Genomic DNA, 25,853 nt, shown 5'->3' with positions numbered 1-25,853 from the left:
GGGGGAGGACCCCTGCTTACCCGAAGGGTCCAAGGTCCGATGTCAGCCGGTCAAAGATCTTCCATGTTTGTTAATGGTGACTGGGGCAAGTTAAATATGTATCAGTCAAAGTCCTTCAAAGAATTAATACCTCTGGGAGTGCTAGACCAGAGATTACTCGTCTTCTGACCTGGATCAAAAAACAGCTGTCTTCAGGTCCCCATCCAACAGTTTAGAACAAAAATGGTAGGTACGGGGAATCCTAGAGTGTGATGTATTCAACGGTACCAGTATTGACTTGGCAGACATTTCCAGTTCAGAGGAGATGCGGTTAGGGACAGGCAGTCACAGAAATTAATATTATCGACTATTAGATAATCTGTTATGCAAATTGTTCTGAATGATGTTTTAATTTTCAAACTACAAATAGAAAGAAATTCACGAAAAAACATTTTAGCAATTATTTTTCTTTTCGTAATTGCATATGTAAAGCCTAATAAATACAAATTAAATTTCATTCATTGGATACTTATAGAGAGATGGGTTTCTAAACTCCTTGTGCCTGGGCTCAGTTAGCCCCCGCTCCAGATCTACTTACCTGCAGCGCGGGGCGGCTCACTATACTAAATGGGCCCCCGGCTTTCAGTGGCTTAGAACTCCAGTAGCCAGTTAGGGGCTCTGCTAATTTTTTGCCAGGGTTGCCTAAAATTTATAGATCAGAGCCAGACAAGGGTGTCACCATCTCAACATGGAAGGGGAGGGCAGGCCCAGGAAAGTCCCAATGCAAAGTCGTTGTGACCTCCCAAAATTTTCCTTATTCGATAAATTTTTTTGCCGCTTCAGCAAAATTAGGAGTTTTATTAGGTAAAATTATCCTCATTCAGCGACAATATTTGTGGCATTCCATTCGGCAAATAATTGAAGACTTTTTTTCCTCCCAAAGATTAAAGTTCAGTGCCCTCCTGGGCAGGGCCATAATTTGGACAGTTTGGGGACTGGTCTTTTAGCCCCCCCGCCCTCCCCTCAAGATTTTGGAAGCAATGCAATTCTAAAATGATAGCAGTATTAACTCAACACCAGTAATTTTTCTTTTTTAATGTACTTGGAAGAAGATGTATACACTTTCAAACTCCATTGACAAATGCCCCCCCCCCCCCCCCGGTGAATATGTCCATGGTGCCAGAAATGCCTGTTTTTTATTTGAGAGTTGGCACAAAAGTACTTTGAGCCAAATTCTTAAAAAATATTATAGTGTTAAAGCTATTTTGATAATTTACAAAACAATTCAAAATAATGTTTCAAAGAATGATATTTCGCTACATTAGGAATATTTTGTAATTTCATTATCATATTGACAGATCAATGAAGAAATATTAAAAATGAATTTAATTAGAACCTTCCATTGCTTTGTTTTCTTTGCTAGTTGATATTTTAAATTTTAGGAATTTGTTACTGAATGCTCAAAAAAAAAAAAAAAGGTAAAAACTCCAACAAAAATGCTTTTTTTTATTATCATTATGATTCTTAGGTCAAAAGGTTCTTCTTTTGTGCTCCTTTTTTTCTGATTTCGGTACCCGAGTGGTGTAAGTAATAACAAGAATTTTTTTTTCCATCTTTCTATGATTGAAAGCAGACGTCGGAAGGAGAATCAAAACAAAACAACTGAGGCTAGCCTCGTCTCCTGAGCGTTCTCATGTCAACGATTCTAATTTTCCATTGGCTTACAGGGACAGGAAGAAAGGCGTGGTTTAATGCTTACCGTACGTTCGTTATCCCAGTGAGTATTAACGAACTTCCGGTATTTTTGGGCAGAGACTACCGCAGTTACCGTACGTACGGTGAGTGCGTAAGTTGCTAGCGTCCGATACGATGTGCTCGTGCGATGACGTCACGATTAACGAATGCTATTTACGTATGGGCAGAGACTAGACCTCTTATAAACCCCGATGAATATTTTCTGCTCCATCCACGCAATCCACGCCCACCAAGGGCATTTAATTTTGACGTAGGAGATTGCTCTTCGTTTGAGGCTATCGATCAGTATGAGGGAGTTTAAGATGGCGGAGCTCTCCGTGGAAGCTCCTTTAGCCATGACGGAAGAATGGTCAGATTTCAGTGATTTTCATACGTCTGACGACATCGAAAATTCTAATCAAAAGGAGCTCCGTCATCACGAAACAAGTAATTTTAATGAAACCTTTTCTGCTTCCCTGGAGGACCTTGTCAATACTTTCGACGACAAGATCACAAAATGTTTCTGCAATTACGAAGAAAAAGTTGAGAAATTTGCACCCGTACAGGTCCGAACACAAGAAGAAATTATGAATGAGTGCCAGTGAGTAACTGTTTCATGATATCTTCAATATTTTCCCTTTTCTATTTATTGTTAACTGCTTCGTACACACGTACATCAACACTAGTACACAATCGCCACAATTACGAATTCGTCAGCTTGTTATGTTTATTAAAAAGACAAAACCTCATGTTTTCTTAATACTCGCCAGAACTCCTTTGTTTCTTTTTATAGTTGTCATTACTTCAATATGACAGTTTTCAAATTTGCTGTGTATTTCTTGCCAAACAGGATTGCTTCATCCAAAATCAAAGACATTTTTAAAATAAATTCTGTGTTTTTTCGATAAGGAAACATGTAAGAAAAGTATGTAAATGTTAAGAAAAATACAGTATTAGTATATTAATTTTACAATGAATACACCATCTTAATATTCATTATTCAGTTAGGGGAGAGGGGGGCACATGTAAACATGGGGCACATGTGAACAAACCATATTTTACCCAGGTAACATGAGGAAAAAAATCTGAAAAAAATTCATGTAGATGACAGCAGTAGTACTGTCTGCTGCCTGAAATTCCAAAGATCTCAACCATTTTGTTTTTTAGTTATCATAATAACTTCTGTTTTGGAAGGTCCCAATAAACTTTCATGTTCCAGTTCTCAGAGTAAAAACACATTCAACACTATCTTTATTGTGATTTGAACTTTATTCATTTTGAAGTGAGATTTATAAAATAAGTTTTTGTACTCTATTTAAAAAAAAAAAAATTGAAAGAAATATTGCTTTTTATCAGATTAGGCTTAAGTTGTTATATGGGGCACATGTGAACACACTATGTAGGGGCAGGTGTGAACTGTTTACATGTGCCCCATACTCAGTGGCGTACCGAGACGGATGGGGGCCTGGGGCGCTACTCGAAATGGGGGGCCTATCTGGTATTCAAACTGAAGTTTCGCAAACTATGTGTACATACCATATACAATTACAGTAATTACTTTAAGTGGTACATTTTTACATATTTCAGGTAGTGTTGGTTTGATTTCGGACACTATTGTAAATACCACAGTAAAACACATTTTAAGTGAAATTAAGTAAATACTATATTTTTAATAAAATTGTGCTTTGTCAAAAAATATCAAAAACAGAAAAAAGTCTTAAAATTATATTGTATCTTAAAAATTTATTGCATCTGAACATCCAAGTATATATTTAAAAACATATAAAACAAATTAAAGCAACTAATTCTAATCTAGTTGTATAGAAGCAGTGGCGGATACAGCCGGCGGGTAACCGGGCGTTTGCCAGGTGGGCCAGTCATGCTTCGGGCCGATCAACTAACAGCGAAGTCTTTCGGGCCTTTCTACTAACAGCAAAATGTAAATTTTGCGCGCATGTGTTTAGCATAAAGCAAATTCGCAAAACACACCTCAGCTCCTCTTTACGCATGGCCTAAAGCTTGTTTGTGGAGGGAGGTAGGGCCGTCACCAAGAGGTGGGGAGGGGGATTTCTGAAATGGGGGGGGGGGGGGGACTTCCCAGGGCCTGATTAACACACAGGCTGACTAGGCCAAGGCCCCCATGTTCCTAAGGGGCCCCAAAATTTTTAAAGACTTATGCATAGCATTGCAACGATATGAAAAATACATGTATTTTTTAAAAAATAAAAAATTATGACTTATTAATTGGAAAAAAACTTCTTTAAAGGGGAATTTTTAATCATTCTGCCAGTAATGAATTTACTTGGTCACGATTATGAGGGGGCCCAAAGGGGATTCATAAATGCACATAAGTGATTTATACATAGTTGTGTGATTAGACAAAGAGGCCTCCAAAAGTGCATTCGTGCTTTAAAAATGTAAATCAAACACTGCAGTCTCCAGGGGGGCTCCAAATTAATGTGGGCCCAAGACATCTTTTTTAGTTAGACGGGTCCTGGGGCTGCCAATATATTTTTACTGGTATAATAAAAAATTAATGAATAAATTAAAAAAAAAAAAAAACAGGGAAACCTCAGCGGTTGAAAAAAAGTTAAAATACTTTTGGTCTCTTTGACGCTTTTATTTATAAATGACAATTCAAAATTGCTATAAAATGCAACTTACAACAAGAGTCGACGTGAGGTCATGAGGCAATCTTAAAGTACCAATGAGGAGCATGAAATACTCTACATTATTAAGATTACCAAATCAAAGACCAAAGGCCGCCGAAATGTGAGTTTCAAACAATTTTGACGAAACATGAAGTATTCTGTACGCTGTACAAACTCACGGTTTCGGGCCCCTCAGTTTAAAAAGAAAATAAGTTGATAAAAACCAATGTCGAAAGAATTTCGGTGGTCCCCAGAACCTGCCCCCCCCCCCCCCCCCCCCCCCCCCCCCCCGCCTAATATCATCAAAGATCGTATAAAATTTAAATTTTTGGGCTTCAATTTCTTCAATTGGGCTTCAATAACTTCGTAAGAGAGCAGCCGAATCCATTCCCACCATAACATGGAATTCCAGTTTCGAAAATTTGCTGGAGGAACATATTCAGATCTTTCCAATTTTTTTAAACATTCCCAAAGATGGTCTAAAACTGTGTTTTTAAAATAACATTATCAAATTAACATTATCAAAAATTTTCTGGGAAAGTGCCCCGTCCTCTCCTCTCTCTTGGCATCATCAATGAAGAACGTTTTAAATCTCGTTTTTAGTACTTCAATTTAGAAAATTTTCCGGGGTGAGTCTACTGAAAACTCCTTTTCCTAACATCACTGAAGGTCAGCAAAAATTTCGCTTTTGGAACTTTTCGAGTAACTGCCGGTGCTCTAGTCTTTACCAAAAAAGGCTTTGAAGACTTCAATTTGAAAATTTTCTGGTGGATGGCATCGGAATCTATCTCGACTTGAAATCACCAAAGATCTTCTGAAACTGTGTTTTCAGAAGATAATTTAAAATTCTGTTTTTGGATTTCCACTTTCGAAAAACTGCAGCAGGAGAAACCCTGAACCTACACTTCCCTAACATCACCAAATATTGTCAAAAATTGAGTTTTTAAGACTACAATTTCAAAAAATTTTCCGGGGGAGAGACCTCCCGGACCCCCCTATTTCAGACTCAATGTTAATATTTCTATTAAGTTTATATTGCTAATACTTTAATGACTCCCAGAAGCCAGAAAGCTAAAGTCCACTCTCTCTCTTTGTATTGATACATGCGTTTGAAAAAAAATTAAGGGGCTGCCAAACTCGTACCCGAACCCTCCCACCAGGTTTTTGACCTCGCATCGAGTCTGGGGGTCGTCAGGGTATGGCAGTGTAAAAAAAGTAATGTTTATGACAGGGCCCAGTAATACATGTTTGTGTCGAGGGACCCATCACGTTCTAAGACGGCCCTAAAATTTCACTCATGAACATTGTTAGATCAGTTTCATAAAAACAGGGCAATTAAGTTACTTGTTATGACCGCAGAAAAGGACATACTAGCCAGTGTTATCATTACGGAAATATTCAATCAAGTTCCGGGCATTTTAAAAATACTTAAAAATGGACAATTACAATCACAATTTCCCCCCAAAATAAGGTTTAGCTAATACTGTACACCATTAAAGTGCAGAAGTGTTCCTATCTGTTGAATCTTGTTTAAACAAAACATATTTTGTTGTTAAGAATAATTTCCTCATATTTAAGTGATATCCCAATCGTTAAGTTTAATACCTATAAGAGCTATGGGGCCGCTACATCTAATAATGCCAGGGCCGATTTTTTCAACCAATCCGCCACTGTATAGAAGTTGCAATTCTTCATTACAAAATTCAATTAGTACTCATGAATTGAAATATTTTTTTAAAATATTAGTAACTACATTTTACTGACCTTTTATGCATGTGTAGAAATGAGAGCATTCAAAATATAAAACCGATTTCTAAAGGGAAGAGCGTAATTTCCCCCAATTATCGGACAAAGCGCTAGGAACTATTTCTTTCGCTTGGGCGCAGCTCATTTCTCCATAGTCAAGTAAGCTTGCAATCGAGTATAGAATGGATGGGAGGAGGTATTATGCAGTCAAGGTCAAAAGTCCCGAAGGATTGACCAATTACACAGTTTTATGCTGTCGAAAGGGGCATAGCAAAAAGGAAGTCCCCTTTGCTTGAGTCAGAAGGGGTCCGTCCAATTTGCTCTTAGAAGTTATATATATATATATATATATATATATATATATATATATATATATATATATATATATATATATATATATATATATATAGCTTCGGGCAGAAGACGAAACTTAAAAAAAAAAAACCACAGAAGTGCAGCTGGTAAAAAGAAAAATTTATCTGGCTGATTCTTCCAACGCTACAAAGGAGAGACAACTGCTCATTTAGGAATGGATTTTCTTGGTTATATGTTTGAATTTGGTTTCAAAAATAGTGTATGAATTAAGACTAGACCATCGTAGTCTTAATACACAAAACAAAACATAAAACAGATATTTTAGCTGTATACTGTAATGATCAAAAATTATAAACGTGCATCTGTTATGCATTCGTTTTTTTTTTTTAAATAAATTGTTTGAAAAAAAAATGCATAAAACTTTGCTGAAAGCACTTAACGAAATAAAAGCAAACGATTTTTATAGGTTTGGTTAATTTAAAAATTTGGGGCCCCATTAAATTAGTGACCCAAGTGCTCATGTGCCTTTGTACACTTTGACGGGTCACTGTGAAAAAAAAGTCATATTTAACAAAATTTATGATATATACTCGCATATATAGGTAACTGATTAATATTTCTAATCATGATGTATATGACAGGTCTATTGGGAAAAAATAAGATACAATTTCGGGGCCTATGTCAAAGCGGGGCCTGTGGGACATAATTTGTCCTCTCTTTGTTTAGGCAAGAGGCACTGAGAAAATATTCATTCTACGTAAAAAGACAACTTTTTATTTATCTAAACCATGACATAAGGCAGGTCTGGCGAAAAAGAAAACGAATTAAAACTTTGGGGCCTATGTCAAAGCGGGGCCTGGGTATCATAAACCCTCCATTGATCCCGAAGAGGAGTCACTGTGAACAAATATTTGTTCTTTAAAAAAATTATGATTTATTAAGCCAACTTGTTTAAGCATTCAAATCAAGATATGCGACAATATTGGTGAAAACCAAAAATTGAAATTCAGGGGCCTATGTCAAAGCGGGGCCTGGGGCGGACCGCCCCCTCCGCCCCCCCTTCGGTACGCCACTGCCCATACTGTTTTTTTTTTCAGTTATTTCAATTTCAAAAATTGTTTAATTTTTTTATTTGAGTAGGCTAATTAAGAAACATTGAATAATTAAAAATTTTAATAATTGAAGTTAGTATCAGCTGTATCGCGACTGTGTTGGAGGCTCCAAAAGTGATCGCGGTTTGTGGAGAGAAACAAGTTGAACAAAATGTTTCAGGCGAGAGAGGTGAACTTGTATAATTTTGTGGTATAGTTAATGCAATGGGAAACACTGTACCTCCTGTTTTTGTATTCCCAAGAAAAAGATAAAGATATTTTCTTAAATGGAGCACCATCAGAAAGCTTAGGGTTAGTATCCAAAACTGGATTGATGACAACAGATATCTTCCTAGATGTTGTAAAACACTTCCAAAAGTACTCCCGCTGTACCGCAGCAAATCCTGTTTTGCTTCTACTTGATAATCATGAAAGTCATATCAGTTTGGATGTAATATTATTTTGTCGTGAGAATGGAATAGTACTCCTTACATTCTCCCCTCATTGTTCACATCGCTTACAGCATTTGGATGTAGGTGTTTATGGCCCCTTTAAATCTGCACTGAAAACTTCTTTCAATGACTGGTTGACATTACACCCAGGAAAAAGAATAACTATATATGAAATTGGTCAGTGTTCTTCACCAGCTTTCACAGCAGCCTTTACATCCAAAAATATTAAATCGGGGTTTTTCTAAACCAGGAATTTGGCCGTTATCTCGGCTTGCTTTTACTGACACTGATTTCATCCCAATTCAAATAACAAGCTTAATGCCAGTTAATCCTGAGGATGCCTCCACCAGCTGCTATGCACATTCAAGTCCTACCCCAGAATGTGCGAGACCATTGCCTTGAATAGAATTTCAGGATTCCACTCTAGGGAAAAGTAAGCAGCGTCAAAAAATAAAATCAAGAATTTTCACAGACACCCCCGAAAAAGATATTGTTGTCAAAGCTATGGAAGAAAAGGCAGAGAAAATGAAGATAAAATGTGAAAGAGTTGCAAAGAAAAGAAAGTTAGAACTTGCTGAACTGTTGAAAAAGGAGCAGTCAAAGCTTGTAGTCAGTGACTCCGAGTCCGACATTAGCTTTGAAGAGAGTAGCCATCAAGAAATTTGTGCTGAAGTCAACCTTGCACCAGAAAATGTAGCTGTGAATGACTTTGTCCTCGTAGAATTCACTACAAATAAGACAAAAATTCACTATGTTGGCCGTATCGAGAAAAGGGAGAGTGATGAAGCAAATGTTAAATTCATGAGGAAGCAAAAGAAAGAAACTTTTGTATTTCCAGAAACAGATGATACATCGATGGTAAACACTGATGATATTCTGCTAAAATTACCCCCACCTACAATTTTAGGTAGCACATATCGAGCTGCTTCTTCAGTTTCTTTTTCTGTAAAACTTGAAGACTATAATGTTCGTTGAATCAAGATAATTTATTATGTACTCAATATTTTTATTTTCTTTGTGTTTATTATTGTGTAATAAAGAGTACTTAAAGATATGCTTAGGTGCATTTTATACCATTTATGTATCTGTTCACTTGTGCCCCAGGTGTGTTTACAACTGCCCCCCTACTGGGGCAGATGTGAACAAAATTTAACATATTTTAGAATTAATTTTTAGGTTGGAATTTACTCTTGTAGAAGGGGGATAACTGCATGAAAATATTAGCAAATGTTTGATTTATCATATTTAGCACCTTTTTCTTTTTTTATCTCAAATCAATAATGAAAAATATAGAAAAATGTCGTTTTTGTTCACATGTGCTCCCCTCTCCCCTATTCCTTTTCTTAATTCAAACTCGACAGAGCAACCTCTAAGCCTTTGTTGTATTTTTTTTTTTTTTTTGTAAAATGTGTTTGCCTTGCCTACGATACATTTTAAAATTTCGAACATAGTTAAGTAAGGCATGCGAAAATTTCTTTCAATTTCATTGGAGCATTTTTTTTACATTTGTTTTTCCAAAGTTAAAATGTCTTTCGCTTAAAAGTATCTGGTTTGCAAAATGTTTTGCTGATCAGATCATTTGAGAAGCATGATCTTCCCTCTCTCAAATCTTAATCTGTCTCGCTGTTTGCGAGGTGTAATTGTTGTATTTATGGCAATGTTGAGGCAGATGTATGTTTTCAAGGTTGATTTTTATAGATCATCAGTACTAAATACATGTATGTTTTGCAGTGTTTTCATTAATATGCAATAAAAGAAGAGGTTTGCCCATGCGTAAGTTTTATTCTTGTATTTTCCACGCATCCTATCTAACAGGCCATGCAAAAATATTTTCGAAAAACCTACTCTGGACATTTTATGGACGATTTCATGACACCTAACATTGCCTCAAAGGCATTTCTAAAACATATAAACCTAAAATCAATGATACAAGATATCCTACTGTTGCTCTGCAGTTACAATATGCTCAGCATTTAACAAAAATATTTTGGTTAAAAAGAATTGGTTGACATGTCTGTATTTCACAAAATTTAAATGAAACAACGAAAGGAGGTATCAAACTTCTTTAAAAATTAGAGTGATGAGAGTTTGTATCAACTCGGAGGTAATTCAAATCGAATTCTTGAATGATCCCAAGTTAAAGTATAAAGAGGGCAAAGGTGTCCAAGATGTCCCAAGCCGAACTTTTTGGGAGTGGGAAATTCTCAATTTACTGAATGAAATTCAGATTTTCGCCAAATGATAAAACATGAGTGTGCTCATGCCTCGGTCTAAAGAGAAGACATATGTGAGGCATCACTAAAAAAATATGTATGCAATATTGCACTATTGTCTTCAAATTTGCAGAATCCTCAAGCAAAATTTTCTAAAAGAATTTTTTGCAGGGATGCTCACCACACCCCCTAAGGGAAAGGATGCACCCCTCTCAATATTGCGGAACACCCCCCAAAAACAAGAATTCCCCCCCTAAATGAGAAAAATACCTCTCAAAAACAACTCCCCTAAAAATTTTAATGGCACAGTCTGCGCCATACCCCCCCCCCCCCCCCAGGCGAGCACCCCTGTTTTTTGGCAGGTGACATTGACCTCCCATTAGAGAGATTTTCTAGAATAGATCTGAAATTTTAGCTGGATACCTACCATCCTGTCTCTTAAGTTTCTGATTAGTTGTTTATAGGTATTTGATATAGTATAGGTATTGTATCAGTTGTTTGTCAATCAAATATCTTAGAATAATTTCATAGGAATTTTCTATGATAGCCAACCAAAATTTTAAATTTATCTTCAAATGTTTCTAATTTCATCTTTGCTGTGTATTGTTTCAGAATATGGTGGACCCTGACTGGAAATTTTGGAAATATGCTACCTATTGATTGGTCGAAATCCTATGCAAGAAAGCTTCAAATCAACTGTCTTAATTTGAATGAGAAAATGGTAAATAATACCTTTTGGATATGAAGTTATTTGATTTGGTAGTATTTTAAGCAAAATGAATTAGACAACTAAAAATGCTAGTTAGTGGCTGAAATTTAGAAGGGATGTCATAAGAAATTAGTGTTGAATTTGAGAAACGTAATGTTTTAGTATTTGTGAAAAGAAGTAATATGATCTTTTTACACTCCTTCATTTCTCATGGATTGTTATTTTGTCATGCTTTTTCGTACACAGCCAGTACGCAAATTAATATTATGTTACACAATGTTCTGTTAACCTTTCCCTACTGCAAGCACTAAGAAATGATTTATTTATTTAATATGTATTGTGCTATTTACATATAAGCTTTTATATAGCGGGATATTATTACACATGCTGCTACATATTTTTTTTACTAAAAAATCAACTTATATAGATTTTTAAAATATGAACATTTAAAAAATATAGCTGTTATACATTATATTTTCAAACATTTGTCCTGTTTTTCTGTATGATAGTTATCGGCAGTTCCTATGCTGCGCTGTAGCGATAGTGCTTTGATGCAAGTTCTACAATGTATTATACAGAAAACAATACACATTCAAACATTTATTTGCAGGAACACTAAGAAGGTAAAAACTGATAAAAGTTGCTCACACATCCATTCCTAAAGCAAAACGTTAAGATCTGACACCTTTTCCCTTTCATCTTGACTTCCGGTGAAAACTTACTCGCTTCACTTTATTTCGTTATCCTCAGGCTTGCTCATTTGCATGGCATTTTGTGTCGCCACAATAGTCACAAACCTGAATTTCATCTATTTTTGTGATTCTTATTGAAATTTGAATTGCAAAAATTGTTGAACCACTATCTTTTTTTAAGAAAAAGTTGCTTAGAAAAAAAATTAACTGTTGATCAGTTTAAAGATTCAAATTTAGTTGCTAATAAATATTTAATCGTGTGCAAAGTACTATACACAGTTGGCATAATGTTTGTAGCATGAATTAGTACTAAATTTTGAATCTGATCATACATTTATTTGGAAAATTAGTCTCGGGCATAGAATCATGCGTGTCTCTAATAACTTTTATCTGTTCTGCAAGGATGCAGAATCTCCTGACGAAGAATCAAATGGTTCTTTGGATGATGATATGGCCAGAGATTTAGACCTGCATTCCTTGGTCTTGACCAGTCTTCAGCATCAGGAACCTCTCTTCACAGCAGAACAAGTTTTGCAAGAAATCGATGAAATAATGCAAGTGAGTCATGGAAATTTCTTTATCTGCTACTCCAACTAACATTAGTTATTTGAAGTTGTTCACTGATTTTTTCCCTTTCTTCTATTTTCTAACAGGAGGAGGCTCCAGTCGTTGAGGAGGTAGAACCCGAACCTAAGGAAACTGATAATGGTATTTCCTCAATACTGTACGAAGAAAGTGAGTCTTGTTTTAAAAATAAAATGGTTATTAATTATTTTACAACCCTTAATCTTCTATACAAATAAATACAGATGCAAAGGTGATGACCAGCAGCAGCCTCTTGGCCCAGCTAGACTGGTCCTTGTCAATTTATTAGTTCCCAATGAAGATCAATGGCCCTCTTAAAGCTGTCCACCCCCTTGCTCATTACCACCTCTTCCGGTAAGCTGTTCCAAGTACCCACAACCCTACTAAAGTAGCAGTTTTTCCTTATTTCCAGGTTAGCCTGAGATTTGAATAGCTTAAAACGATGACCCCTTGTCCTGCTTTCAGTGCAAAAATTTATTCCATTAACATCATTCATTTTGATAAATGTATGCAACTGAATCATGTCCCCTCTGATCCTTCTTTGCTCCAGGCTATACATATTAAGTCCAGTATCATAATCTAAATCTGAACCCTTACTAGTCTAGTTGCTTTTCATTAAACCCTTTCCAATACAAAAATATCTTTCCTCAAATAGGGCGACCAGAACTGTACAGCATATTCCAAATGGGGTCTTACTAAACTCCTATATAATGGCAGAAGAACCTTCTTAGATTTGTTTGAAATAGATCTATTGATAAACCCAAGCATTCTGTTGGCTTTGTTTCTTGCAATGCTGCACTGTTGACTAAACTTGAAGTTCTGACTTATTAATATACCCAGATCAATAACATTTTTTGCCTGACTAATGATTGAACCCTGTAAACGATAACTCATACACTTATTTCCATGACCTAAGTGTAACCCTTGACATTTCCCTACATTAACTGCCATATCCCACTTATCCGCCCACTTAGTAATATTATCTAAATCCTCTTGAAGGTTTACGTGTTCTTCATTTTCTACAATCCCCATAACTTTTACATCATCAGCAAAATAGTTCATGCTTCTAGAAATATTCTCATGGATGTCATTCCAAAAAATAATAAACAAGAGAGGCCCTAAAACTGAACCCTGAGGAATCCCGCTTAAAACATCACTCCATTTAGAATGATTTCCCCTCACAACTACTCTTTGTTTCCTACCAGTCGGCCAATTTGTAACCCAAAGTAAAGTTTTTCCTCCTATTCCTATATCAGCTAATTTGCTGAGAAGAGCAACATGCGGTACCTTATATTGATTTTCAAAAAGCTTTTGATAAACAAAATCCACGCACTTTTTGTTATCTAAAGCCAAGGTAACCTTGTCGTGGAAATGCAATAAATTAGTGGCACACGATTTACCTTTCCTGAACCCATACTGCAAACTAGTCAACAGACTATTAGTCTCTAAGAAATTCATAATATTAATTTTGATCAAAGTTACGAAAATCTTACAAGCCACTGAAGTCAGACTTACGGGTCTATAATTCCCATTATGCTTGCTACAGACTGGGATGTAACTAAAGGGGGGCAGAAAGGGGTTGTACCCTGTGCACCAGATTTTAGGAGCATTAAACTAACAAAGTATATGAACAAAAATATTTGTCCCTTTAAAAACTGCGGGAGTAAAGAAGGCAATGTCTGGGAAGTAAACCAAATAATAATTTTTAAAAAATAAAATAAATAAATAAAATAAATGCTGGGGGGGGGGGGGATAGCATGGGTGGATAAAATGGACACAGAGAGAGAAAAGTGAAGGGTATGCAGTAAATAGTGGGAATGTAGTTTGATCAGTCCGTGCTATATCTTAAACAGTCATAGCACTCAAAGCAGGTATCTGCAAACAAAGGCCCTTTAAAGTAGCACTGCAAAGCGATGCAAATACTTAAATAATATCTTCCTACCATAAACTCATAAAACCTTCAGCTTACAATGAAGAGAGTGATTGTCGATCCTGCTGGGCTGACTAAGGGATGGCAGGCAGTCAAGTCAAAACTTCTCATTATCTTCAGCTAATCAAAATCCAACAGGATCATTCTCCCCCATAATTCCTCTTTGTGTTAGTATCATTTCTTTTAGTTTTTTCCATTTCATTCCCCAGCATTTACAATTCGATTTTCAATGTAAAAGTATTCCAAAAAAGTCTTCTATAGATTAGTTTAGACGAGCTAAAAATGGAGAAAAAGAATCTCCCCAGCCATCTTCACAAAATTACTCATTTTCCTTAAATGTTAAAGACAAAAAAGAAGTAGGTAAGACATTGTTTATCTACTTTGAGTATTATGAAATAAATTTGTTCCATGTTACTTTTATTTTAATCTTTTTCAATATAAATTGTAGCAAAAACCATGTTTACTTACATATAAATACATTAATTTCCCAAAGCCAGGGGAGCCAATAGACTCTTCTAAATGACAGACCTGCAAACCGTTTTACCTGGTAGGAATTAAAAAAGGATTTAGTTCTGATTTTAATCATCATGAATCATTTCCTAAGCTCCCTTAGAAAATTCTAATTATATTTTTTCTCAATTCTGGTTTGACTAATTCTTTTGAAATTTGTTTGGCAAGAAAACTGGAAGAATGTCTTTCAATTTCCCCACTTTTTTTAGTAAGTTTGTTTCTGTATTGAGCTATTTGAGAATTAAAAACAACTTTTCTGGTGCTTGTGTTACATACTTCTTTTTTTACTATTTTGTACATTGTCTCATTTTCCCATTTCAGAACTTCGCTGCCTGAGCACTTGTCAACTGGGGGAAGTGTATGGAGAGTTAGAAAGGTTGATTCGTCAGAACTCCGAAGTTCTGATCCATGAATTAGCCCTCAGAGATGAGCTAGAGTATGAAAAAGAACTGAAAAATACATTCATCTCATGTCTACTGAGGGTTCAAGACCGGAAAAGAAGGCATCCGGCTTCCGGAGCTGGGCGTAGAACACGCAATGCTCATGCATCCAGTGCTGATGCCAAGGTAAGTTACAAATATCTTTGGGATGGCAGGACAAATGAGATAGTTGCAAAAATTTAAAAAGAGTAAGATTTGGGGGGGGGGAAGCTTTAGGAAACCGCTAAAATATTGAAAGTTAATGAATGGGTTCATATTTTTCTAAATGCCTCTTTTTCCAGTTTAAAACTGAATTCAAAATTGTATCACAGCATCTTTAAAAATTAATTAATAGTAGTAGAAATATTTTAAATTTGAAATAAATTTGGAAGTGAACTTCCCAATGAAAGAACACAAGTTTGATTTTTAAAACCAAACGAGTCCCCTCCCCCTCCATTGTATATTGCATTTATTTGGGGACATAAGGTTCATTAAGACAAGTATTGTTGAACTTAATTGTAATTTAAACATCTTACAAGGAGACGGCACGACCGTGGGGTCGGAGATTTGCGTCAATTTTTTTTTTTTTTTTTGTGATGAAAGAAGATTCCTAGTACGTTACGTGGTTAAAGTAATACGATGCAATACTCAGAAAAATATGAGAAAAATCGATTTAAAATCGCCATAGAGTCTGCTAGGCGCTTTATGATTTTAAAATATCAGTCTCTTGACAAGCCGCAGCTAGCCTAGTTGGTTAAGGCGCGATCTTGTGCTCCAGAGATAGCATGTTCGAATCCCACTCTGGACCCTTTTCTCTTCTTTTTTTTTTGCTATCACTAAAATTAGTGGTAACGCTTTTCACCCCTATATTACTTTCTAAAACTTATTTTTGACAAAGATGGCAAAATTTTCCATTTGCTGAAAAACATTCTTGCTCGCTATTCTGTACGGTTTGTTTTGCCTAGTAAAGGTTTTTGACCTGTGGTCCCCTTACGGTTATAAGGAACATCTGCTCATAAAACATTCGGATTTTTTTTTTTTTTTTTTTTTGGCTATCACAGCAATTATTGAAAGAATTTCTCTTCCCTTCATAATTTTTAAGAATTTCTTTGCATCATTTTTTAAAATTATTTTCTTTTTCTTCGGGCAAAACAATTTAAAACAATTCATATTTTTCATTCTAAAATATGTGAGGAGGAACATTCAGTTTTTAATGAGAATAACCAAGTCTATAAGGAAAAATTCAAATTTTTTTTAATGATTACAGTGGCTCCCAAAAGTGTTCGTAACCCTACGACTTTTCAATGAAATAGGCCCTTACCCATTGGTTAGAATTAATATTTCGAAATAGGTATTTTATTATAAGATCTATGATCTATTTTTAACAAAACTGCATGAAAATTTTTAATAAAACATTAAAACTTAATTTTTTTAAAAATCAAAAACCAAAAAGTGCTGGAAATTTTATCTCACAAGTCTTCGTACACTTTTCAAAAATGTCAAAAAAAAAAAAGTAAATAATCTAACTTTTAACTAAGTTATTATTTAAGTAGAATATCATGCAGTAACAACAACAGCTTTTAAATGTCTGGGAATAGATTTCAATGTTTTTTCTTTCTTTTTTTGTGCGATTTCTGAGTAAGTTCAGCCGCACTACGAGTCTTACTGTTTCTAATTCGCTATTCGTTTCAGTGGTGTATTTAATCCAGCTAATCAGAAACCTTGGCGAACAATTTTAGGTAAAAATTAAACGTAAAAGGTTTCATTCAATTCTGCAAAAAATATTCTTCAGTTCTGAAATGTGTTTTTCATGTTTTTTTTTAACTGTAAACCTCCGATCACGCTTTGTTAACATTGCCAGTTTACCTTTTCTTACCTTGTTTTCGATCCAATTCTTGTCTTTAAAGCATTTTATCAAGCACTTCATTATAGAATGGTATAAATTAACCAATTTAGAGACATTTCAAACCAATTTACGGCTACTGTGAGGGAAAAAAATCAAGTTTCGAATCGTGTTTGTTGTTTTTTACGCGTACCTGCCATTTTAAAATAAGCAGAATATTAGGGAATAAATACACAAAAAATTAAAGGCAAATGACTTTATAGTATCATTACAATGCAAAAATAAAAAAAACACATATGATAATTTTAATTATGAATTTATTCGAAAATATTTCAGTGTATGATGACTTTTGTGGTGTATCTTTTCTCTGTCTCTTCGTTCTTTGATAAATTTCAAAAATAAAATCTGGCAATATTTTGAAAAGAACTACTGGATTTTATTCAAAATGGCATAAGAATGGTGTAAAAAAAAAATTGGACTTCATATTCGAATTCAGTTTTGCGTTATTTTGTTTTTACTACAAAATTTCAAGGTGTAGGAACACTTTTGGGAGCCACTGTATGTACAAAAACCGCAGTGGTAGTTATCATAGAAACAAACAAAGCAATAATTTTTGTGACATCTTGCGCAACAAATGAAAGCATTTTTTTTTTTACAATTGCAGAGAATTTGCAATATATCAGTAGTAAAACATACCTCATTAACATTCATGAAAATATTTCGAATAGGGGATAATTTAGACGCAAACCATGCATATTAAATCATGTCTTGGAATATTGGTGACGATACTGGATGGTGAATAATTGAATTAATTTTTATATAATCTTCCCAAGAATTATTTTCTCTATTTTGCTCTAACAATTCGCTGCAATTTTGCAAGTGCTTTATGAAATTTTTGACTTGTCTAAAGAAGTAAACATTACAAGGTTGCACCAAGGAAGTGCATTGTACATGGATTCTATGGGAATTTTCTCTTCTATTCCAGAAGAGCCAGCAACTTCTTCAGCCAACATTTTTATGTTTGAATGTACGATAACTTTGCGTTTAATGGAATAGACACATAGATTCTCGTTCACCACGAAATAGAAAAATTAACTGCAGTGCAATTCTCACAGGGTCGCGCAGTCTTATGAGCAGAGTCCCTTTAAGTGGACCACTGGTCAAAAACCTTTACTAGCAGGGATGAAAATCTTACGCGATTTTCCGCTTTTTGTATTTTTTTCATTTCCCGGACGCGGAGCATTTACCAACTGTTAGCAAAAATATGAAATTTTAGTTCTTGAAGACAATTCCCAAAGGTTTAAGAAAGTTCTAGTAACTTAATTCATTGTATTACAAACATTGAAAATTATCCCACTACCTAACCGGCGGACGAATTGTTCCCCAAAGTAGAAACTCCAACAGAATGATGCGTTTGTTTACACAACGCGATGATGTGACGTCATTGTTACCGAGTTGAGTAACGTTTTGCTGAGTGCAGGTGAACAACTATTTTAAAAGGTTTCACAGTTAAAATATAAACTGTTGTGTTGTTTCACAGTGATAATTTATGCATGTGATTCGATAAACGTCACATCATCACGTGGTGGAATTGGGAAATGTATTTAAGTGAGTGCACCCAATCAATCCTCTTGTTATTCTTATCTTATCAGTTTTGATACATGTCGCCGTAACTGCAGTTCGGTGGTTACTGGGAGCGGTGTGCTCCAGTTTCTCATCAGTTTCACGTTGTTGAGTGGACTTCATTTTTAGAAAAATGTAGGAAATAAGTTTGTTGTGCCCGGCTAAAAGAGCGGGCAGGTTCCATTGGTCACCTTGAGGCATTTTAATGGTGAAGGATGAAAAGGTGAAAGATTGTGGAGTTTCTTTCACGGAAGTTGATGTTGTTGGGCGTAGGCTTCACAAGACTGTCGAAGGTTCACGCTGGATTGGATTAAAAGATGTCCTGGAGTCTGGCTGGACTGGATGTCTGCATGTAAGGGTTCTTCACCGGATGTGGCGGTTCTTGGTGTCCGAGAGGTCAAGTCTATGGAAGGTGGCGGCTGGCCACGAGTGGTACGGGCTGCAATCAATTTTCACGTAGGATGGAAGGATCAGGCCTTCACGTTTTGATATGCCAAGTATTAAAGAGTGAATATCCTGAATGGTATGAACTTTCATCATGAATATTATCAGGACTATTCTATTTTTAGGCAATGGACTCAAGGTGGACTAGCGTTGACTAGTCCGTTAAGTTTTGGAATCGAACGATACAGTATTATATAATGTGTTCCTATAAATGTTCTTGTGGGGGGGTTTTATTTTCAGTCAAAATGTTTGGGTTTTAAAAGTACTTTATTTACCCTTGTTGATATTACAAATTTTAAGATATATTTATCGTTATTGAATAAAATTGTTTTTGACTGTTAAATGTGTTTTTCAATTCCATTTTTTCCCCCGAGCAGATCACATCACAATTTCTGTTGGGCTTGCAACAACCCGTTTTAGTTCCTTGAACTTCGGGTATTTCATCCACGGTAGTACGCGAGTTCCAACACCAACGATCGATCGCGATCGCGATCGATCGCGATCGCGTTCTTCCCGTCAAGATTTTTGCTGACTCACGTGTTCTTTCTAAGGTAGAAAGAAGAAAGGAACTTCGTTTTGTGGGTGGGGAGAGGAAAAGTCTCGAGAATGACATAGAAAGCGTCGGCGTTTATGCATTTCGAAATCCGATTGCATCCGCTTCCATAACACTCGCTCATTTTTGTCTACTATGCCATCCTATCACTTAAACCTTTATAACTTTTTGTGGACTATTATTTTCAACCCTTCTTGTATGTATTTTGTTTTTTGCTGAAGACTTGTACGCTCATTGTTTTGCCACGCCCATTTCATAGTCACTTTCTAGTGATCAAATACCCCCTCACCTCCTTTCTGCCCCGACCTTCCCATCAGGATTCTTGCTGAGGCATACATTCTTTCTTGAGTAGAAAGAAGCAAGGAACTTTTTGCTGTGTTGGTGAAGAGGATGAAATAGGAGTGGAGGGAGAAATGCTGGAGAGTGATGGTGGGTGCAATCGTTAGATGTAGCTTTTGAAATCCGATTGCATCCGCTTCTGTTACTCTCTCATTTTTATCTGCTATGCCATTCTACTGTTTAGACATTAATACCTTTTTGTTGACTAATATTTTCAACCCTTCTTATACTTTATTTATTTTTTATGAAGACTGCCGCGCCCATTCAAATATGTTTATTCTACTCTATCCGAGTTAATTTAAGCCAACATCATTCTTCAAATTTAGTTTTAATGCTTATCAGGCTTACCAAAGATATAGATCTTGAAGATCTTAATACATTCAAATTTATTTTAATTATAATGTGCTATTTTATTATAACAGACATGTTAATATAGGAAATTAAAGATGCTTATCTTCTCAAATCATGACATAGTGTTTGAAACTTTTTTATCAATTTAAAAATAATCATTTTTATGCTAGTGCTTAAGATGACCATCAAAGCTCAAAAAGTTTTAGATTGGGTTTAGTCTTTTAATGATTTTTATAGAATATACCCAGTTGCTCCACAAAAAGGTTAGCTACACTGATAATGTCATTTTGTAATCATGGTGTCCAATGATTCAGCTTGTATTAAGTGTTTAATTATATGGAAGTTTTATAGCATTATATGTCACATTATAAAGTTTTAATTTCACCTGATTTGTGGGCTATGGGAAAATGAAAGTGGTAAATGGAATTGATATATCTGTTAAAATCTTAAATAAATGCAAGCTTATTTTATTTATTCATTTGTTAGCATTTCTACTAGTAAATATATATATATATATTTATCTATTAATATTTGAAAGACAGTATAGTATTGATATAATTTCACTTAATGTAAAATATATATATATATATATATATATATATTCAAATTTTAAGTCTCGCAATTTTTCCTCTTTTTTGACTTCGGACTGTTTTCATCCCTGTACTAGGCAAAACAAACCGTAAAGAATAACGAGCAAGAATGTTTTTCAGTGAATGAAACATTTTGCGATCTTTGGCAAAAATAAATTTCAGAAAGTAATATAGGGGTGAAAAGCGTTACCACTAATTTTTGTGATAGCAAAAAAAAAGGGCAGAGAAAAGGGTCCAGAGTGGGATTCAAACATGCTATCTCTGGAGCACAAGATCACGCCTTAACCAACTAGGCTAGCGGCGGCTCGTCAAGAGTCTGACATTTTAAACTCATAAGGCGCCTAGAAGACTCTATGGCGATTTTAAATCGATTTTTCTTATAATTTTCTGAGTATTGTGTCGTATTACTTTAACCACGTAAGGTACTAGAGGTCCTCTTTCACCACAAAAAAAATTGACGCAAATCTCCGACCCCACGGTCGTGCCGTCTCCTTGTTAGCTAAAATTTATAAGAAGATTAAGTTCAGGTCTGTCATGCTTGCTTCCTCTTTTGGATCAGTTTCTTAAATTTTCTTTGTTTGAGCTAAAAAGAAAAAATACTGTGCTACATTTTTGTATTTTAGATAGTAATTTTTCATTTTTCAAAAAAATAAACTTTTGAGTTATGTGCTGAAATAAAGTATAAAAAATATTTCTACTGCTACATCTACTGTACAAGATAAAAACTTTAACCATAATTATGTTAAAATGATTTTTCTTGTGCTCTGTGAATGTAAAAATTGATCTTGGAGCTTTGAAAACTAGATCTCACTATTCAACTTTCACAAAAAAAAATCACATTCCATATGTGCGCTTGTTTTCTAAAATAGGTAGCTGTCATAAGCAGAGTTCTTTAAAAAGTTTTTTTTCTTTATATAGTTCATTAATATACTTACAGAAATGTTTTTTATTCGTAGCAAATGAATATCCTTTTTATTCTGTTGTAAACCAGAAATTTTCATTTGCTTAGCCTGAATTTATGTAAAAGTTAAATCTCAAATCTAAGTACTACAAAAATGATAGAATTATATTTCTATCTATGAATTATTTTTGGGGCTAGATTGCATTCAAATTGCTTTTGTATATGTTTGAGATCTTCATTCCACAAATTTCCATAAAGTCATTGATGTATATTGAGAATTTATTTTGACTTCAATTTAGAGCCATTAAAACATGTTCAAGTTACTAACTTTTTATAGCAAGTGTTCTAAACTACTTAATACTAAAAAGCAAATCTCTTTCGAGTTCTGTACAGCTGAAGTTATAAAACTCGACTAAGCATTTCATAATTAAAAACTAAGTATATGAAAGAATTGATTTTTGTGGCACCCATAATAAAATTGCTAAAAATACGAAATACAGTCAATTTTTTTTAGGATGATCTCCCATTACTGTGACCCTTCCGTTATATCGACTGATGATTGAAGTCCTGTTTGCTTTCCATTGGTGGAATGGTATTTTAACATCTGTTAGAATGTCTGAACTGAACCTTTCATTCTAATATAACATACAAAGTTAAATTTCAAGTTTTTTGTTATTCTCAAGGCTATCTATTTGAAAACTTTCTAGAGGTTACGTATATCCATTGAAGGAAATTATTTGACGATGAAAGAGTTGAAGATTTGGTGAGAATCGCATACAGGAAACACAAATGATCAACATTTATAAAATAAATTTGTAAAATGAATCATAACTTGCAAAACCTACACCAATATTTTTAACCATGACTAAAAAATATGCAATGTATACCATTGCATTCTAGCAATTGATTTTGTTTGGCCGACAAGGGTTGTCATTATTAAGTATTGTTTAATTCTTTCTTGTCTTTAGTTAAACCTTGTTTTATGAATATTATTTCATGCGCTTTAATTTCTTTCATTTGTTTCTTTAACAAAGCTGAAAACTATATAGTGTTGGGTAGATTTCAGCGGTACTGTGTGTACGAGTTAACTTTGTTGTTGTTCAGTTCTTGATTATTTATTTAGATAAATACAACTTTCTTAATTAATCTGTGATTAATGAACAGCCATAATGAATTTTGACTGTAGCATGATGGCATATGGGCAAAAGCTTTTGTTGAGTGTCTTTGCATGCCAAAACTGGCATCTTTTAGCATTGGAAAAAGGCTCTTTGTAACTGAAAATAATTTTTTTTTTTTTTTTTGCAAATTTTGTACTTTTTTAAAGTTTATTTTTACTTATTGCATTTCAATGTCTACATTTCTAGTTCCTAACAACGGTGATCCCATACAGCATGGAAAATGGACCACCAGATAACCCGACTCTGCAGATCTTAATCAAGAGTAAGTATTCTATCATTAACCATCAAAGTGCAATGGAATCCGCTTAATTGGACCAAATGTTAATCAAACCAGCTGCTTATTCGGAACAAATCTTAAAGAACCAATACAAATTCCGTTACACAAGACTAATATTATTCGCTTATTGGACCAAAAAACATGAGACGAAATCGGAAAAAATTAAAAATTGCCCTGTTGAAGCAAGTTTCAAGTGGGTCAAGGAACTTAATAGTTAGTGCAATAAAAATTAATAATGGTTCCATGTAACTTTCAACTAAATCCAACAATATCTGCAGGAAAAATTGCTAACGAAACTGCCATTGCATGGCGGCACTGTTCCAGCAAAGATCAAAATTTCAGTGAAATTTCAAATTTCTTAAGTTCAGTAATCACGTTCAATATTTACGCAAATTGTTTGAAAAAAAATTTTGAAAAAAAAGGAATAATTTTCAGTTCATTGAATTTTTAATGACGGATTAGTACTTTTTAGCACTTATTTTTTACTTCTGGTTATTGAATTGAATCTCTACTGACAGAAAGGAATAACTAAAACCGTATTTGTCTGAATACAGTCTTGAACTAGTGTAAAAATATTTCTTATTTTATTTTTTAATAGAAAATTTTTGAAAGCAGCGATTTTTCTTCTTTGTATGCTCACCATACATATGGGGCTCACAATAATAATAAGGGAATTTAAATGTTTTGCGTATATTCGGTTAAGCTGCACAGGTCTTGTTCACTTAATCAGACCAGCCGGTTAAACTACAGTATTTTCAATGTAAAACTTAAATTAATCACTGTAATATTGTTTATTTATTGTTAAAAATAACCAAAAAGTTATGTACTATATTTTTATGATGTATTAATACCAGGGCTGCGGAGTCGGAAGGAAAATGGCCGACTCCGACCCCGACTCAGACTCCTGGATTTTGAAACGCCCAACTCCGACTCCGGATGTTTTTGATTTTTTTAATTGTATTTTTTCAACTCCCTCTCTCCCTTCAGGGGAAGGGGGAAAACCTCTAAACAGAGATTGAAATATTGATTCCTTTTCATGAAAATTTCGCATTTTGTTTTTTATTGTAAACCCAAGACGCATACAACGTTAGAAATTCAATTTAAAAATCAAATTTTCCAACAGTTACCAGTTAAGAAGTGAGATGACTTAAAAATCCCTTTTAAAAAATTTGAAAAGGATTATCTGCAATTTGCCCCCCTTTAATGTTTAACAAATAGATATTGATCAAATCGTGTGCTTTCAATTTTTGAAAGCTGTAACTTGAGAGAAAAAAAGCTTTTTTTTTTTTTTCTAAATCCAAGTTCTTGAGAGGGGGTGGTTTTCCCTGGGTGACACCCATCAGGTAGATGACACCCAAAGTTAATTTCAGAGTTTATAAGTACTTTAATTCTGAAAATTTTCGCGAATATATTTTAAATTATATTTCATCAATCAAATTTCAACGAAAATAGGGCACATATACATCAGGAGCTAATTTTACACAAAATGCGGCCGCTATACAAATTTGTACGAATAGCTTTTACTATACCTATATTTCTTCTTCGCTAAATTTTTAATTTAAATTTTATTGTCTGCTTTAGAATTAACCTTAATATTAAGATTTTAAGATTAGCTGCAATTATTGAGTGTTGCAATCAAGAAATCATTTACACTTATTTTGTTCCATACTTTTTAGTGAGAACCGAGCTTATAGAAATAGTCTTAATAAAGAAAAAAACATTAGATTATTTTTCATTGGATCTTTTGGACTCGTGCTTTCGCGCCAGAACGTTTTTGAATTTGTCAATCACCCTTAAACATTTCAACCTTAGCTACGGGCCTCGACTTATTAATTTGTTACGTTTCTTTCGCTATTTTATAACTGAGATCGAACAAAACACTATATTTCTATTTTTATTTGAAAGTGATTACTTGAAAATGTTGGGCAACAAAACCGTTTGCTGACAGTCGCTATTAGTTAAGTTAAAAAGCAAGCAAACTAGAGGACGGCTACAGTAAGTTCGGTAAGCATTCAGGCTAGCTGATTGCCATAATGGCAGTTATTTTCTCATTAGTATCTTTTTATACATGTAATTGAACCAATTGGTAGTCAGTTTTTAAAAAATGCAAGGAGAGTCAGTGAAAAGGAAAGAAAAAAAGAAACCCGGAGTCGGAGTCGGCAAGTTTTCTAACGACTCCGACTCCTTTACCCCAAAATCAGTCCGACTCCGACTCCACAGCCCTGATTAATACATCATTAATATAACAAAGTAATATAATATTCTTTTTTTATTTTACATTCCTGAAATTATAAGTAATGTAACAGTTTTAATTCTTATTAAAAGTGCCTCATTAAATATTGAAAATTGGTCAGAGAAAAAGAAAATGTCTCATGACTATGCACCGACCAATCTATATATTTTATTTCTGAATCATATAACTGTGAAAGTAACTAACAGTGAGTGAAACAGCAAATGTTAAATTAACAACATTAAAATTGATTAAAATGTAAAATGAAATGTTAAATGTAAATAATGAAAGATACCTTAATTTTAAATCTATATATTGTAATTATAGTATAAGAAAATAAAGATAGATTTGAGGATGCGTTTACTGTATTGAAGACTTCAGTTTGTGCTTATTGAAAATATCGGATGTATATCAAAATATCCGATACATGTCAAAATATCGGTTATTTTTGATATTTTCGGAAATATGATATTTTCGACCCCTATGTTTTGCACGCAT

The 25,853-nt window shown here is 34.4% G+C and overlaps 1 protein-coding gene across 1 annotated transcript in view; it reads left to right on the top strand.

Moving 5' to 3' along the window:
- Nucleotides 1-2,021: 2,021 nt before the first annotated feature.
- LOC129224518 (fasciculation and elongation protein zeta-2-like) overlaps nt 2,022-25,853 on the top strand; it is a 31,686-nt gene continuing 7,854 nt past the window's right edge. The window contains exons 1-6 of the mRNA XM_054858982.1: nt 2,022-2,314; nt 10,794-10,902; nt 11,985-12,140; nt 12,236-12,317; nt 14,929-15,173; nt 23,035-23,110. Of these exons, the coding sequence (XP_054714957.1) occupies nt 2,022-2,314; nt 10,794-10,902; nt 11,985-12,140; nt 12,236-12,317; nt 14,929-15,173; nt 23,035-23,110 (961 nt within the window). The remainder of the gene's footprint in view (nt 2,315-10,793; nt 10,903-11,984; nt 12,141-12,235; nt 12,318-14,928; nt 15,174-23,034; nt 23,111-25,853) is intronic.

Source organism: Uloborus diversus, chromosome 6 (genome assembly GCF_026930045.1).
Source record: "Uloborus diversus isolate 005 chromosome 6, Udiv.v.3.1, whole genome shotgun sequence".
NCBI classification, from domain to species: Eukaryota; Metazoa; Arthropoda; class Arachnida; order Araneae; family Uloboridae; genus Uloborus; species Uloborus diversus.
Note: the sequence above shows the minus strand (reverse complement) of the source record. Positions and strands in the feature narration are given on the sequence as shown.